Source organism: Daucus carota, chromosome 6 (assembly GCF_001625215.2).
Source record: "Daucus carota subsp. sativus chromosome 6, DH1 v3.0, whole genome shotgun sequence".
Taxonomy (NCBI): Eukaryota; Viridiplantae; Streptophyta; class Magnoliopsida; order Apiales; family Apiaceae; genus Daucus; species Daucus carota.
Genome location: NC_030386.2, coordinates 33,068,266 through 33,085,579, shown reverse-complemented (window position 1 = coordinate 33,085,579; position 17,314 = coordinate 33,068,266). Strand labels below are relative to the sequence as shown.

Genomic DNA, 17,314 nt, shown 5'->3' with positions numbered 1-17,314 from the left:
TATTTGAAAAAAATGAAGAGAAAGTCATAATGATATCACTGTGTTTTCGACTTATGAGTGGGCAGTATATTCGATAAAATAATAATTTGATCAAACAACAATTTCTCTTGATCGTGATGGACTAGGGAGGATAAAGTAATAATATTACTAAATCTAAAATAATTTTAGATAAGTTTTTAAAGATCTAGGAAAAATATACATTGATAAATTTAAATATTTTTTTTCACAACTTTAAATAGTTGAGTTTTTTTTATTAACAATCAAATAAAATTTTGAAGTTTCCAATCACATATTTCATGTATTAATTAGTTAATTTCAACTTTGAAGAGTTGAGTTTCTTTTTTTCACAAGCATCAAATAAAAACTTTAAAATTCGCAATCGTTTATTTTATTTTATTTTTACTCGTTAATTAATTAACTAGTTATTTGTTTACACGAACCTATCAAATTTTTTCATGTATTAATCAATTAACTCACTAATGTTGAACATGAACCTATAAATTTTCAAGTTGTATGAACTATATATTAACTGTTATTGCAGCATTTATATTAATTTCTGAATCATATAATCCTACAGTATGTGATATGAAACATTGTGTAAATTAATAATTTTTTAATTCATCAAATAATAAAAATATTCATTAATCGATAAATTAATACTCTGGCTAAAATTATAATAATAATAAAGACCCAAAATAGTAATTTATAATTCATCATTTCATTGGCTCATTGCTCATTTAAGATTCAACATTTTACACTATAATTCAAAATTTAAACCTACTTCCCTGTAGCCTTATTTTTTTTAAAAAAATGTTTCTAACCTGCTATTGTTATGTAAATACATGGAATTATGGAACTAACCATAATTTACAAGCTGCCATCCACAAAACTAAACAACCAAGATGGCTAATTCCAAAATGAAAAATGATATTACACCAAAACTGTGACCTATATCCTACTCGTGTTGCAACACTGTTAAGTAGTAGGGATGCCCATCACATGTCCCTGATAACACACTCTCTCCGGCCTTGACATCTTTATAGTTCCAGTGCAAAGCATAATTTGATAGATCGTGAATTCCAGGAGAAAATACACATATCAAGAGTGGAACTTCAGTTGTGGACTTGGGTCCAAGCTCTACGCATGAGGAACTTACCCCTGACCAAATAAAAGGGGGCACGCACTCTGGTGAAGTTGGCCTGCGAATTCCAGAACCAGAACCAGAAATGCTCGATGTAACTTTCATTTCAGTTATCAGTGACAAATCATGCCATCCAGCTTCATTTGCAGAAAGAACCGAACTTGATGTGCTCGATGAACCAGGCTGAATAGAATCAGAGGTACTGATGCGGACTGATACACTAACATCTGATGAGTTGTAAATGGTAATTTTTAGCTTTATTTCACAAAGAGATGAAGAAAAATCGTGGTGTATGATCCGTGGGCCATCCATGAGCCAACATACTGGGCTGGTGCTTGCCGTCCTGTAAACATAATATGTGTATATATAGAGAGAGGGATCGACGGTTAGAATGCATAAAATAGTTTTCCTCGCACGAGAGAACACCTTAAATTTTAACATGCAAGGAGAAACAGGAGATTTAATCATGAACAAATTAGGAGCTATTGAAGTAGACGAGTTATTGTGCGACTCTTGCCTGCAATGACATGCATAGTGTGCAGCTATATCGAATGAATTGGTTTGAGTTTGTTCTAGACTGTTATTACTCCTCTGTGGTCGGGAGATTAATATGAAGTCAACTGTTTGTTGTTCCTGCTTCAGCAAGAAAAAAGAGCAAAACATTAGCATTTGTAATATACCAGACCTTTATATGCAACAAAAGCAAGTAAAACTCTTTTTTCTTTCGTTGCTGATGAAAAATATATCATTCAACCAATTAAAGTACGGATTAACAATTCAGCAGGCCATTGGTTGAAATTTATGTTACAATATATAGATCCCAGAGTAAATATGAAATTATAATACTTTACGTTGACAGCATAAAAGATAGATTTGCAGGCAAATAATCTTCTCAAAATTCATACTGCGTCCTGCAAGGCTAACAAGCACCTACATTGACAGCATACAAGATAATTTTGCAGGCAAATCATATTCCAAATATTCATATTGTGTCATGCTATAAGCACCTACATTGACAGCATACAAGATAAAATTTTGCAGGCAAATAATTCTCTTAATACCCGTACTATGTCATGCAAAAATAATGGTAAGCACCTGCTCATAGGCTCTCTGGCACACTCTCTCATGACGGTGAAATTCAAACAATGGTGAACTACACATGTCAAACACGGGTTCATTGCTACCATGGTTCAATCTCATGCTAGCACCTTCTGAAGCTTCCAGAGAAGAGACCTCATCTTCGGTAGTTCGTAAGTTCTAACATAAAGAAATTCAACCGATTATACAGACAAAATATTTGACAGCACAAAGTTTTGCTAAGGGAAAAAAATAATCGAGCAAATCAACATGTTAAAATTTTAGGTACAAAATTGAGCAAAACAATAGCCAAACAATACATGGAAAAAACATAATAATAAACTACCTAGATTCCGCAGGAAATCAAGGAGAAACTAATTCCCCCTATTTTTTATCAAACGAACTTTTCAAATTAGGTCAATATTTCATAAAGTGCATGTGAAACTTTATCAATTATTTGGAAAAGTAGCTACTTCCGTCCCAGGATAGAATGATCCGGTCAAAACCAAACATTTCTATATATAAATCTATACTAGGAAAATGCAACATCTTGGGAATCTCACGGTTCAGACTGATGGTATGATGCAGGTAATCACATGTTGAGGGCTTAGAACATGTAGCAACTACAATTCCTAATACTAAATACAAAGCAATATCAACTTAATATGTGGATCAACAGTCAACTAACAAATTAGAATAAAAAGAGCCATTCAAAATTATAATACGTAAAGATAGGAATAGTTTAAGTTACTCTCTTTGTAGTAATACATCAACGTGTGAAAACTGAATAGTCATTCGGTGCTCATACCAACCTTTAACTTGAAAAAACATGATAATGCTTGACCCGCCATTAGAACTCCCGTTGGAAATATTGTATCAATAGGTTGAAACAAAGATAGCTCCCATTCCTTGCCAACAGCAGACAACTGATGAAGCTTAAAGCTCTCCAATCTTGTTTGGTTGACAATGTTCAATCTTACAAGGTACTCTTGCAACTTTGAAGGACAAGGGCTGATTTGGAATGACACGTCCAATGATGGTAACACCTATTATATAACTGAAGTTAATTTATGTGGGACATATAGGAGTGAAATTTAGGAGCATTAACCAAGAATTTAGTTACGATAAAAACATACTAACAATTATTATACAACAGAACACTAGAATTTCATTATAATCAAAGAAATTTGGTACATTTTTATATACCCAGTATGACAATTAATTTTTATTTTAAAGAGACAACACCTAAAGAGACCTAATCACTTCTCCTCTAAGAACCAATACCACCCCTGCGACTTATCAATGATTAGAAACTTTCCTCCAATCTTTTATAATTGTTACCTCCAAAATGTGATGGATGCGTAGCGTACGATATTTAATGATGCTTGATATGTCTCCCGTCTCATAATATATTGACATATAGAAGGAAAATTTTCCAGGAGTAGCAGCCCAAAGCCAAAGCGGCCACAACAAGGGGGTTTTGCAGTGTATTTCTGTGTCCTGCAAAGAAAATATTAAAAAAAAAAAAAAAAGAACAGGATGACAAACTGGAATATTGAGTGTCAATCAACCAAAACAGTAAAAAGACAACTGACAGACCTTGGGGAAAAAAAATAGTTTGTCTGAAGCTTTACTTTTGACATCCTCATCACATTTTGCATTACTAGCCTTCTTCTCTAGACAAGCAGGAAATTCCATGCCCAGAACTTCTGGGCTCCCAACTCTTAAAAATCTTGGATGACTAATCTTCATCTTCATATTCTGCCAAGAGACATCAAGATCCATAAATTGACTATATTGGGCATTCCTCCGAAACTACTTTTTGTTGCCTTTAAAAGAAAGTTAGCACCTACTAAAAAATGTTAATTTACAAAAGTATAGAAACACACACACACACACACACACACACACACACACATGGGAAAAGAGAATCTAAAGGTCACAGTAGAAAAGTATTCTACTAGTGCACCTCAAATTCAAAATATTTATATATCTAATTAAAAATTCAACCGTGCCGGTGTAAATATCTAGTAAAAATAAATAAATATGCAAATTTTCAAATGATTTAATGATTTGGAACATCCATTTTTTAACAAAAAATAATCGATCTATCTCTACCGTTAACATTATATAAGAAAATAATATCATTATAAAATTAATACTTTACAACTTTATTTTGCATAAAAAAATATCTACTACAATATTTTGACAATTCTCACATTTGTACGGTCGGATCATTGAAAAATACCCATTAAATAGAATTATAGGCCGTGCTAATAGAAAAGTATTCTATTGTGGCCTTTAAAACTCCAAGCATATATATATATATATATATATATATATATATATATATATATAGAGAGAGAGAGAGAGAGAGAGAGTTAAGTTCTATGGAGTACATAAAAACATTGGAGTATTGGAGTACAAATCATAATTTTTTAGTTTGATCCTATATAATATCTTTGATAATCCAAATTTTGATATAATCTATCATTTATAAGTTGTCTTGCACATAATTGTCAATTAATCATTAATATCTTTCAACTTTAACAAGTATTAAGATTATTGTTCTGCTTATTAGTTATATTACAGAACATAGAGTCCTATGATTTATAAAAGTAATTATTCTACCATTTGATCACGATGTTTATGTTGCAGAACATGATGTGCAGGTTGTCAAATATTTACAAATATTATTGGACAAAAAAAAATTGAAATTTAGATGACTAGATTACATTTTATCAAACTTTGTACTCCAATACTCCAATTTTTTTTGTACTCCATAGAACTTAACTCTATATATATTAACCCAATTATCCCATATATAGTACATCAACCGAGTTTACTCTAGTGCTGAATAGAAATAGGAAGCTTACTTTCACCGGTATCTCTGAAGGATTTCTCAATTCTAGTGTTAGACGCTGTAAATCTCCAGCAGAGACTGTTTTAGGTAGATGATGAATGAAGCTTTCAAGCTTTGGTAAACTCTGGAAGTTGGAAGTAACATTAAGAAAATAATTAGCATACAGAGCATGAAACTGAACAAGAGCTCAGTCCACATTATTTTACCGAGGGAAATATATTAGTAAAGTGATTAGGAAGCAAAAAAAATGTGTGCTCAAGTAAAATGGCATGCACCTTAATCACTAAAAAACTAAGGTTGTCAAAAGGAGATTGCTTAGCTTTCCTCCTTCCCTTCGTAGTTTTCTTATTTGGCATTTCAGACTGAAAATTATAGAAACCAACAACTGAACCTGATAGTTTCCATCTTACACCAACAATTTTCAGGGCACCTTCTACTCTTGGAGTAACCTTGAGCTGCACCTGAAAAAAATTGTAGCAGAAAGGACATTTTGATACTTGTTACTAGCTATGATTCATGCACAAGCATGTGCTAACATTTAAGAAGTACCAATAATTAAATTTTACAATTACATTTAGAAAATAACATTGCCGATACTGCTAGGACCTGCAATACAATGGTACCTTCTAATATCAGACTAAATTAATATATACTCCTCTACCATCCTATTGCGAAATTGTAGAGTCCCTGAACCATCAGGGAAAACCAACTATCCACATCCCTCAATTAATAAAAAACAATAATAAGTAACAAAAGTATTTGCCTGTATACATGTAGATAATTACCTAATAACTTAAGAATTTAGACTCACCAAAATTGTTTCCCCTCCACCTAGTGAAACATCAACCTCAGTTGCAGTAAATAAAGTTGTAGCCGAACTCAGCTCCCTGAACATCAAATAAGTTGGATTCTTAACAAGTGTAAGCAAATATGAGTGTGTAAAGATATATTTCACCAAACAGAATAATTTAGATAAATAGCATCTGCATACTCGTTAGCGACAGAAATCTTGTGAGCCTTGTCGTCATGAATCTCTGAAGTTGAGCTTTTTGCATCTGCTATAAAAAGGATTATCAAGAGATGTGTGAATCATTTCATCTGCCTGGCTATAGTAGCCTACCAGATACCCCCCCCCCCCCCCCCCAAAATAAAAAAAAAAATACAAAAAAAAAAAACTCTTTGTAATAGGAGGTCAAGGGCACGTGAGTTTCTGGAATTGATCAGAACTTAAAATTTTTAAAAACAATTGGATATATTGCAATATACAACTACTATTAAAAAATAGGAAATGGATACATAAATGCATTGTGCCCCCGTTGTGTACTAAATGAAGTCTCAGCTTCGGTCACAGAGGAATACTACAAAGGATAAAGAAATAAAATTATAAGACACAATAGTATGCAAAATCAGTGAAACATACCCTTTTCGCCTTCTTCAGAGCTTGATGAATGCTCGCATATAAGTGAAATGCAAGAGACAGAAAGAGATATTTGAAGCGGGTTTCTAAATCCAATATCAACAGCAATTGCTTCTGCAAGTATGTAAAGTATGACACCCCAAGAAATATATAGTTACGTAGCGTTCTTGCTAACTGTTCCAACTAAACCATGCTTTGCTGAAAATCATAGATAGTAGCAAATTTTCGTCCCAATATAAATAAATTCATAGCCATAGGAGTGGAAGAGAAACTTATTGCCGCTTGCAGTTTGATCCATACACATGTTTTGTAATTATACAAAACTGCTAAGCATATTTATATTACATGTTTGTTGGCCGTCTTAAATAGCAGTAACAGAAATCGCACAAATAACACTAGCTTTGTGAGTATAGAGTACAATCTCCAGGTCCAAGGGGTCAGATTATGATAGTAAATTTGGTAAAGTCTGTAGATCGTGTAGAATTAATTACAGAAATTCGCTGTTTGGGAATCAGAGAACATCATCAATAGTAGTGAAGATATACTGCTATAGAAAATCAAGACTATAGACCACAATAAACAGCAATGTACAAACAAGGACGAAACCAGAATTTTACTACTCTAGATTGAGAATTAATGCATATAAATTTTTTTTTTGTGACATTGTGAGTGCACAAAGGCATCATAGGAATTAAAAACATTAAGATTTCCTTTTTGTGAACGGAAATTGTATGAACTGCCATAACTCTCTCGTTTTTAAAAGTAGAAGAGTAGAAATATATTATTACAAGTAACATGGAACACAAGTATTAGCATTACATAAGCAACATGTACCGCAATCTATAGATGAAACATCATAAACTTCGTACCTCCTGCTACACAAACATTTGTATCCTTGGTCTTTGTTGGTAGCACCATTGTTTGAACTTGAAGCCAGCTAGACTTATTACCAGATAATAATGCTGCTGATGCCGATGGTACCATGTCCTCTTCCAAAGATTGCCACAAACTTTCTTTTGCACTAGCCTGGATTGGTATAAGCACTCTAAGACATTTTTAAACAAAAAGAAGCTTGCAGCAGAAGTTTAAGAACATGAGGATGTCAATAGGAGTCCATCGTGGCAAAAGCAATATCTTAAAGATTTTATTGTAGCCTTCGGTAGACCAAAGAATTATATAGTTCTACTTACATCTGCGAGAGATGCATAAGTGCGACGATCTTCAAAGAAAACCTTTAGTGAAGGGATGTCAATGACTGGTAACTGAAGCTTCAAGACCTCAAAAGTCTTCCCTGTTTTCTATATAAGCATAAGCAAAAAAAGATTTTAAGAAAAGCGTAAAAGGATGAATAATATGAATTTCAGATTAACTAGCTTCAATTGTTGTCCCGATTAAAAAAAAAAGCATCATTTATGCAGTGAACAAGTAAAAGCTAGCGCAAAATTTTGCCTGATTTCTTTTCCCCCCCAAACCAAAACAAATAGAGGCCATACTCATGCTTACACAAGAATACTGAGCCTACATGGAGCAAATGCGATGCAACACAGAGGAAGGTGGTGGTTAAACTCCTAATAATCAAATTAGCCTTAACACTGCAAAAAAATCTGCTTCAGCCTCTATTATTGGTGCACGAGAGAGACAAGCAAAAAAGATACTAAACTTGAATATTTTAGAAAAAATGTACCACGGATGTCCTATAACAATGACTATTTCAAACTAAAGCCAGACATTTGCTTCGAATCAAAATCATCAAGTGCTTCGATATTATTTCAACCACCACAATTTGATTTCCTGGTGTAATTGTTAAGGAAAACTAAAGGATTTACCAAATATTGCTATCGCACTTTGATGAATAACTAAGAATAAGCATGTAAGGTGTCCTTCAGAATTTTCAACCAGATCGTAGATGATTTTTCATTTACAACTAAAACCTCATAATTTTCAGTTCACATTTAATCGCGTAAAATTTCGAAACAGCCTAGGCCACAAGAACCTTTGTTTGGCATTGTATAATGATTTATGTAACGTAACCTACACATTAACTAATAATGAGGAGCCATAAAGATGTGTTGGCCTAGGAGATTAAGCTTTTTCCGATACAAACAATAGCAGATAAATCTAAGAGTTCCAACACCACAAGAATCCTTATTTGGCACTTTCTTATGACTTTACTACAACATGCACATTAAATGATATATGACAGACCCAAAAGATGTGCCAACCTTGTACATCAAGCTTATTGCGACAACCAACACTAATAAATGAAGCAAATGTGTGAAAGCATTTTCGAGCTCAAGTTCATATGACTAAAGTCATATTATAAATTTATAATGAATATATTGGTAAATGTTTGTGACATCAATGTTCAGCAACCCAAATAAAATAAGAAGCAGGGATTATAAATGAAACCACTGAAACACCCCATTTGACCTGACAGTAAAAGACTTAGTTAAATTGAAAAAAAAAATAAAAAAATTAACCTGTACAATTTGAAAGAAGTCCTTGAGAAACAACTCCTGTGTTGCCTTGGATTGATGACCACAGGCTAATATTTCCAACATATTTTTAATTGCTACATCAAATGTATCGAGAAAGGCATACCACCTGTAACACCATCAGATTACCTTCAAATATTCTTGGGTCGTTATCATTTATATTAATGAGATAAATTAACCAAAAACCCTCGCACTTACTTTCCAATATGAAAATGGACATGATCTCGAATATGGCTCCACTCAGTTCCTTTAAAAACAGAAAGAGCTCCTCGATATGTTCGGATTGCATGTTTTATCTAATAATGTGAGCAATAAATATAAGCATCTAAGAGAGATGTGTAAATAGACTATTGCAACAATGGTTTAGCTACCTGATCACACTTCTTGTACAGATCACCAGAAAGTATGAGATGAAATCCATACTTCCGTAACATGGGTGGGTTAGCAAACAAGTAACAATAAGATGCTTGTTCGAGCATCACAGCTGAATGAAGAGGCTCCTGGGAAAAATATATGTCTATACATTAGTGTTCGGAGATAAGCAACCCTATTTGGATTTCTTATCACAAACTTGGGCATTACCTCACCAGAGATACGAAAGTACACAGCGGCAGCATCTTTACACTGGTCCCTAGTCTTCAACATTTCTGCCCACCAAAGGCCACACCGTGTAGCATTTCGCATACCAGCTGACCCGATTCTCTGAGATGCATCATAAGAATTGTAAGTTTTAGCAAGTGGCAACTTGGATAAGAACTCTCAGACCGTAAATTTGAAGTACGAAGATAAATAAAGCATCTTTTTTCTCTTCCATTTTAAATGCATTCTAAACCTTGTAAATTATATCCCACATAGTATTAAACTCAGTAATTAGTACACATGCAACATACATTCATCTATTTCTCAAAAATGAAGTCCTTGGCTTGCAACTGGTATATGCACAATATAAACGAATGAATAAAAGTGTCACCGCAGTAGTAAATGTATTACATCATTTTTATGTACAGTTACATAAAAATGGCATTGTTTCTAGGAGAGATTGAGGACAGCCACTAAAAACTCTAAAGCTGTTCTTAATAAAGTCTAAAAACTATCTTGTCAACTATGTGAGCTATTAACTCAAAGATAACACAATATGCGAATCAGATAAATACGACTAAGAGCATAGCCAAAAAGCAGTAAAGTGTTGACACTATGAGAGGTAGAATCTAATATAGAACCAACTGTATGAAGAACTTGTCACAGTCAATTTCAATCTTAAAAACTTAACTAAGGAAGCTATTATAAACATAAGACCAGGCCTCATTTATCCAATGTAGAAACTGAACAATAGCCGAAAATGAATTTGGCGCTAATATTGATATCTTTCTTAAGTGATTAATAATCTCTAACTTAACGCGTCAGTAATGTTATTCATTTCATTTACAAGACTGTTAAAAATTGTCACTCTTGGCGAAGAAAACAATAGTGCAATGAACATGAAAGCCGCACTTTAGATGGTTCCAGAATCTGTGTGATGGAATCCAGATAATTTCATATTTCAAACTCACGACACGTACTAAATATGTGTGAAACGCATTTTCCATACAATACTCGGCTTCCTTTCTGGACTGATCCAACATAAAGTATGTAAGTCCCATCATTTCCTGCAAAGAAATTAATCATAAGTATCAAAAAAAGACATCTTTGAATTCTTTTTGACGTAAGCAGGAAGAGAAACAGTAAAACTCTAAGTAAGCTGTACAAAAATTCAGAAGCAACTGCCTCAAACCTGCTTTATGCTTATTATCCAGAATTCAGAAGTAATAACTTTAAAATCTGATTTTTATGTCCATAACATTCATGTCGCCAAGCCAGATAGTGAATTATTATAATTATAACTGTGTTCCACATAATCATATCCAGTAGAACTCAATAAGATGTCAGTGTGAGTGGCTTTTTCCACATTACGATCAAAGAACAAAGGTCATAATGGGTAAGTGGTAACAAACAAGCATGGATGTATGGAAGTGAAACAGGAGTACCTCTTTTAGAAACTAATCTTATCTAGTCTCTAGTACATGGAAATTAGTTCACTTCCTTTTTTTCAAAAAATGGAGGGGGAATACCCTTTTAACCGTTATCACATTATGTTAATGTATTGCCAGTTTAAGATATCACAAAATTCTTGAGAGAGGTTATAAGTGACACGGTAGCTGGCTAGCTGCTAAATTGTACTCCCTCCGTCCCCCTAGATAGTATACATTGGGGGACGGGGACGCGGCACACACTTTAATGCTCCTGTCAAGTATAGTTCTATAACTTATTATTAAGATTTTCTTTTTCTGAATAAAATTTAACATTTAAATTTTTATTCAAAAAAAGAAAATCTCAAAAATAAGTTACGGAACTATACTTTATAAGAGCAGTCAAATGCGTGTCCAGTAGTGAAAAAAAAAGTATAGAATTAAATGGGACAGAGGGAGTAATGACTGGATAAAAATTAGAGGTTTTAATTTTTGAAATGGCTTATTTTAGACATAGAAGTCCTAGTTATTTTAGCATTGTCAAGAGTTAGATTCTTATATATCAGGTAGTGTGTAGTACAATTAGATCACCAAGTTCTTACTGTCATTAAAAACTTCTCCCACCTAGCAAATCTTTGTAGGTAAGTATATTCTCCATCTATTCATCTTCACTAAACTTACTCATGACTGTCATCTTTAGAAAAAATGAAAAAAGACAAGGGGATCTGAGATACAAATAAACACCTGATTTGTCTTATGCTTTGAGACTATTAGTTTGTGTCTATTAAATTAGCATGTACACTTAAATATACAAAAGTTTATGATATCTATAAAACGGAGAAAGTCCAGGATATTTAGTACATGCACAAGATCTTCAGTAAACCTGATTCTAAGCAGTAAGATTCAGGAAATGATGTTTTGAGTATATATATGAACACCCATATCAACTTCTGTTAGGACTTTTAATGTGTCTACATTAAAAAGGCATGGAAATTTATGTACTCTCAAGTTAAAAAAACATTTACATGAACAACAAAAGTCCAATATATTCGGTATATGAACAAAGCAACAATCAGACAGAGAGCTTGCCCAACATATTACATATGATCATATAAAATTAAAAATTATGCAAGTATCCATGCTTTACAAATCCACAATGAGCATATATATATACATAGGTATAGGTATCTCCTTCATATCTACTCCCTCCGTCCAACTGAGTTCTATACGTTTGGATTGGACACGGAGACTAAGATAAGTAGTATAAAGTAGTGGGAAAGAGAAAGAAAAGTGGGTAAAGTTATGGGACCCATCAATATTTAATTGAAAGATTTGAAAAAGTAGAAAGTAGTGGATGGTTGGGGTTTTTATATTATAAAAGGTTACTATTTTGGGAAAGTTTTGCAATGTATAGAAGTGAGTGAGACATCCAAAGAAGGAAAGTGTATAGAAATCAAAGGGACGGAGGGAGTACTAAGTATAAATATAGAAATGAGAGAAATATACTGCACTTAAGCATTCAGCTTACTAATGATCTTAAAAGGCCTTAACCACATCAAGAACTTAAATTGCAAGGTTAGAGTTTAGAACTGGCTTAACCATATCATACTAGTTAAACCTTTTCAGCTAGGCTTGCAAGCATGCATACATTGGCACAGATAGTGTGAAACAGAAATATAGAAATACCTGTACACCAGCATACTGTTTCCAAGCTTTGTCAAGCTTATAGTCAGTTGAAAGTAGTCTATAATTTGACAAAGCGAGCTCATAATCTTGCAACATAAATGCAAAGTCCGCCAAAACTCTAATTTGTGATTCAATGGAGGTAAAAGTATACCTTCAAAGGTTGAGATTGATAATATTAGCATGTCAAAAAAAAAACACATAAAAGGATACCAAAATTTAACTGTATAAAGTTAAAATGGAGGAGCAGAAATTACATAGAACCACTGGAGCTATCTGCTGCATCATCTTTCCCTTTTCTCCACCATAAATTCTTTATTTGGTTCCTAAAACCTTTCCTTGTGGCAGAAACCTAAAGCACATTACAAAATGATAAAAATAAGGAAAGAAATATTAACTTGCCAGGTAGAAAATTTTATGTATCTGAAACTAAAATAAGACCTGCTGATTTAAAACACGAATCCTTTGCTCCATTTGAGGAATGATGAAATTGGATGACAAATCTTGCATAGCATTTCTCAACTGTTCCAGTGTATAAACAAATATCTTACTTATGAGAAAGTGGTTAGCATTGATCATAATAAATTAGAGTTAGTTACACATGCACAAACATCACATAATGCTATAAATAATAAAACAACGAATATTTTGAATGCTTAGAAAAGAAACATAGTAGAAGCTTTATACCTCATCCAGGTCATCAGAGCTCAGAAAGCCACCAAGATGCTGGTTAGCTGAAGCACCAGACTTCTGTCAGATGAGACAAATGAAGAATATTTAAATACTTCAATAGAAGTTAGTTAAAACCACAGTTGTATGAGCGAGAACCCAGGAAATAGATAAGCTTACATATGGTGCCCATAAGTTTTCTTGATGATCCACTAACCCGTCTCGAGAGGAGTTAATGCACAGTAATCGACAATCATGTAACCCAAATGTACTCCTCATTCCTGTTAACACTTTCGTTGCTCTGGAAATTTATAAGGACCAAACAAACATAAATAACAACAAACATTAAAACTTTAATAATCAGTTGAATTGCAGATGTGTCGATTACAGTATTGAGGTGGGCAACATCTTTACGTTTTATGATAAATAAAGATCTGATGGAGGTGCGACTCCTGCACTATATAACTACAAGGGCATCTTGTCATGGTTCATATTTAACTTTTTTTAAGCCTTGAGCATTGGTGAATATATTGTCATTAATCAGTCATGTTAGGAGCACTAAGTCAGTCATTATCTTCTAGGATTAAATAAAATGATAAACATCTACTCTATCTCGCTCTGCCCCCCTCCCCCCAACTAACTTATGTTCCTTTTATCTTTTGTTCCTACTCTACATTAACTTTCCAACCAGGTTTCTGTCTACTCTACTCAAATTTTACAGTAGAATCATGGACTCCTTGATGATCATTATTGTATCATTCTCTTGTTACATGTGGTCATAAATAAACTATAGAATTAGTCTTCTTACAAATATGAAGAAAATAGGGTTTGCTTTTTTCTCATTGTGAGAGATGACATTGACTATACAAATTTAAATTTAATAACTAGACATACTTCTCTGCTGATCCATTTTGTTTATCATGCAGTAACAAAAAATGCTTCAAAATCTTAGGATCCATAGACCCGTCATTAAACATTGGGGGCAATTGGTTGGTGTTATACATGTCTGCAAATCTGCTAAGAGGCTCTTCATCATTTGATGACACAACCAGAAGACCTGCAGAATAACATACAACATCTGGTCATACACTAAAGTTGTGTCTGGCATATTAATTCCAGGCCTTGGCATAAAGAAATTAATATCAAACTTAGTTCAGAGAAATTTCATTCAAGGATTTTATAATGTGCTCCGATCCTACGACTTTTTGTTTGAAGCAGTCAGACATTGTGTTAAGATATTATACAAAGATGCAATATTTACAAATAGGACAGACTCACATGCGACTGGGTGGTCAAAAGCTTCATGGTCCGAAAATGAGACAGTCCGTACAAGCTCTTCATTAAAATATTGAAACCATGTAGGCATGCATTCAGGTTGAGAGGCTGCAAAGAAAAGCCAAAAGCATCAGCATTGGCATAGTACTAGTCAATGCTCAGCCCACAAACCAGACATCGGAACCAACCTAACCAAACATAACAGCGATAAAAATGGCTACAGAAGCAAAGGAAGCAGGTGTCAGATGATACTGCACATGCTAATTAACTAGACGCATAGATAAATTTTTATATTCTTGAACCCGTTACACTATAAAAGAGCACTAAGTATATGAAAAAATAGATGACATCACCATTCAACTCAAGAGTTATTTCAGGTTAGTACAACTCACTGTTTAGAACACTTTCAATTGGCGGTGGATCTAAGAACAAGTCTGATTGTTCCATCTCCCCTGCAGAAGTAATGACTTGTTTTAACCGCTTCCTTGCAACCTAATTAAGTAAAATAATATTTCTTAGATGGACCAACTAGAAGCTCTAGAAAATATAATTGGAGAGTATGATTGAATATGCGCATAAAAGAAGATAGTCGACTTCTTTTCTTTTATTTACAGCCATGTCCTTAAGTTCATGAGAAGTTGATGAAATTTCATGCCACCAATTAGGTTGCCATGTTATTTTAAAAAAACACAAACAAATACGTAAAGATGTGCATCTATAGGGGACTGATCCATGAGTAAAGGTGGTTGTGATCAACACTTATGGTACAGCAATCATCATTTATTGTCTACCAAAGGTGTGCAAGTTACAAACAGAAGCAAAAGGAGCAGAGAGATGTTTGGTTATTTTTACAATATCAGCATATATTGCATATCGCCATATAACATCTTGTTACATCTATGATATTAGGCTTACCATAAACTTTACAGAGCATCTTCTTTTCTTCTGTGTTCTACTATGTGGTTCCAGTAGCAATTGAGAGACAACATCTAAATTATAACTATTTTCTATACTTACCTACTGGACACTATTTTTTATGTCACTAGTAATTGCTTTTGCTCTTTGACAAACAACCACTTGCTCAAGGTCGCTACTCTGACCATTTGCACATATTATGTACAATATAACCTATCAAACTTGCTTGATTATTATAATTGTTGCATACATTACTAACTATGAAAACATACTACCAAATTATATTTCTAAATATAAAACATTTCAAACGTAATCTTTTAGGGTGAGGTTTCGAAATTAAAAATCGCCACCAAATCAATAAGCAATGGTGCGGATTTTTCTTTTTGCGGTTCCCGATTCGGTTTCAGTTTGCAGTTCGGTTTTCACTCATCCCTACGTTAACTAATAATATCACCGTATTTGTAGTTGCTACAATATAAGGATACTGTGTCCAAATGCATGCATTCACCGCTACGAGTTGAACCGAATTAGCTTTCAGCCTTGGCTTTAGCTCAAACCATAATTACTTATAGTCTTATACACTAGCTTAATTCCACACTTCATTTCTACAGTTCCTTCTATATGATATCCGACTTGAAATTAAACAATTTACTAAACAAATACCTCAATATCAGGTTGCCGAACATCCGATGCATACACGATCCTCAATTTGAACTTGCGCAGCCTGTAAGGCTGATCACTCGCCGTCCTCACAGGTACTGCAAATAAAATCCAATACGAATCATAAATTGTGTAAACAATGATATGTGAATTAAAAGCTTTGTAAAGTGAGTGTGTAAAGTAGATGAGTGAGAATGTTACCGTCGATGTTATTAAACGAACAGAAGGGACTGAGCATCTCGAGGAAAGTGAGGCCATTCTTTTGAGCAGTCTCTTCGGCGAGTGGAGTGGAGATAATCATCAGCACCGGCGTGATCTCGTCCAATAACATTCTGCCAAGTGGCGAGTGCACCGGATCCATTTTGTGTTTCAATTCGCCGGCGACGCTGAGTTGTTTAACTCGCCCGGGTCAACTCAGTTCCCGTCGATGTGGTTCTTTTTTAGATCTGCGTGATATGCTTTCAATTGGGAGAGCTGTACGGGGGTGTAGCTGTGTGTAACGCGGGTTGGGTATTATCAGGGTACGGGTCGGGCCGTGTTTGTGTATTAATTTATTTTAAAATCAATTTAAAAACTTTCAGAAATTGTACAATTTCATTGGTGATAATAAACGCGAAAACTTTTCGGTGGCTAAAATTTTCAAATTTTTTGTTAGATTCTAATTGATTATATTTGATTGGTTCACTTATAATAGTGATAATGAAATCTTTTTTATAATATCCGGATGGACAGAGTTCCCTTCATTCAAGAAGGTATTTCATCTAACCGAAAGTGTGTAAATACTCCGGATATTTAGATAACACAGCCTTTCAAGTCAGAAGAGATAACGAGCAAAATCTTATGAAGAAAAAACTCTTATAAGGAAAAAGAGTGCCCTACAAAAATTGCATCGATTACAAAACAGACTAAAAATTGATGTCTTCTTTATTCTTTTCTATCAATATTTGTAACCCTTCTTCTCATCTTAATGCTATACTAGCAATTTGAGACCTTAAACGCTATTTCACGTAGCGTCTTACTCTTGGAACGCCAGACCATGTGATGTTTTTGTAGTGTTTTTCATACCTAAACGCAACACAATTTAGCGTTTTTCTCTAAAATCAAAGCGTCTGA

At 33.9% G+C, this 17,314-nt stretch overlaps 1 protein-coding gene across 4 annotated transcripts; it reads right to left on the bottom strand.

Annotated features, from left to right (window-relative positions):
- Positions 1–699: 699 nt before the first annotated feature.
- On the bottom strand, positions 700–16,709 carry LOC108227550 (uncharacterized). 4 transcript variants are annotated; one of them, XM_017402756.2, is made up of 28 exons: positions 16,403–16,709; positions 16,205–16,299; positions 15,019–15,118; positions 14,630–14,734; positions 14,246–14,408; positions 13,532–13,652; positions 13,370–13,432; positions 13,124–13,204; positions 12,940–13,034; positions 12,686–12,836; positions 10,553–10,639; positions 9,576–9,695; positions 9,365–9,493; positions 9,192–9,289; positions 8,979–9,102; positions 7,689–7,796; positions 7,368–7,524; positions 6,502–6,612; positions 6,073–6,139; positions 5,893–5,968; positions 5,357–5,542; positions 5,095–5,205; positions 3,818–3,979; positions 3,560–3,718; positions 3,031–3,264; positions 2,237–2,398; positions 1,659–1,774; positions 700–1,484 (listed from the first exon to the last, which is right to left on the bottom strand). In XM_017402756.2, exons 1-28 carry the CDS (start codon positions 16,560–16,562, stop codon positions 956–958), a joined length of 3,870 nt encoding a protein of 1,289 aa, XP_017258245.1. In that variant the 5' UTR covers positions 16,563–16,709; the 3' UTR covers positions 700–955. The 4 variants fall into 4 exon arrangements, with proteins under 4 accessions (XP_017258245.1, XP_017258243.1, XP_017258246.1 ...); XM_017402754.2 differs by having other exon boundaries at positions 1,659–1,777; positions 16,403–16,693; XM_017402757.2 differs by having other exon boundaries at positions 1,659–1,777; positions 6,073–6,136; positions 16,403–16,693.
- Positions 16,710–17,314: the final 605 nt, after the last annotated feature.

Coding starts and splice junctions, on each gene's coding strand:
- LOC108227550 (XM_017402754.2), bottom strand. CDS start 16,562: ATGGATCCGGTGCACTCGCCACTTGGCAGAATGTTATTGGACGAGATC. Junction 15,119..16,204: donor TTCGGCAACCTGATATTGAG/GTATTTGTTTAG, acceptor TTACTTAATTAG/GTTGCAAGGAAGCGGTTAAA. Junction 3,719..3,817: donor AACTATTTTTTTTCCCCAAG/GTCTGTCAGTTG, acceptor TTTTCTTTGCAG/GACACAGAAATACACTGCAA.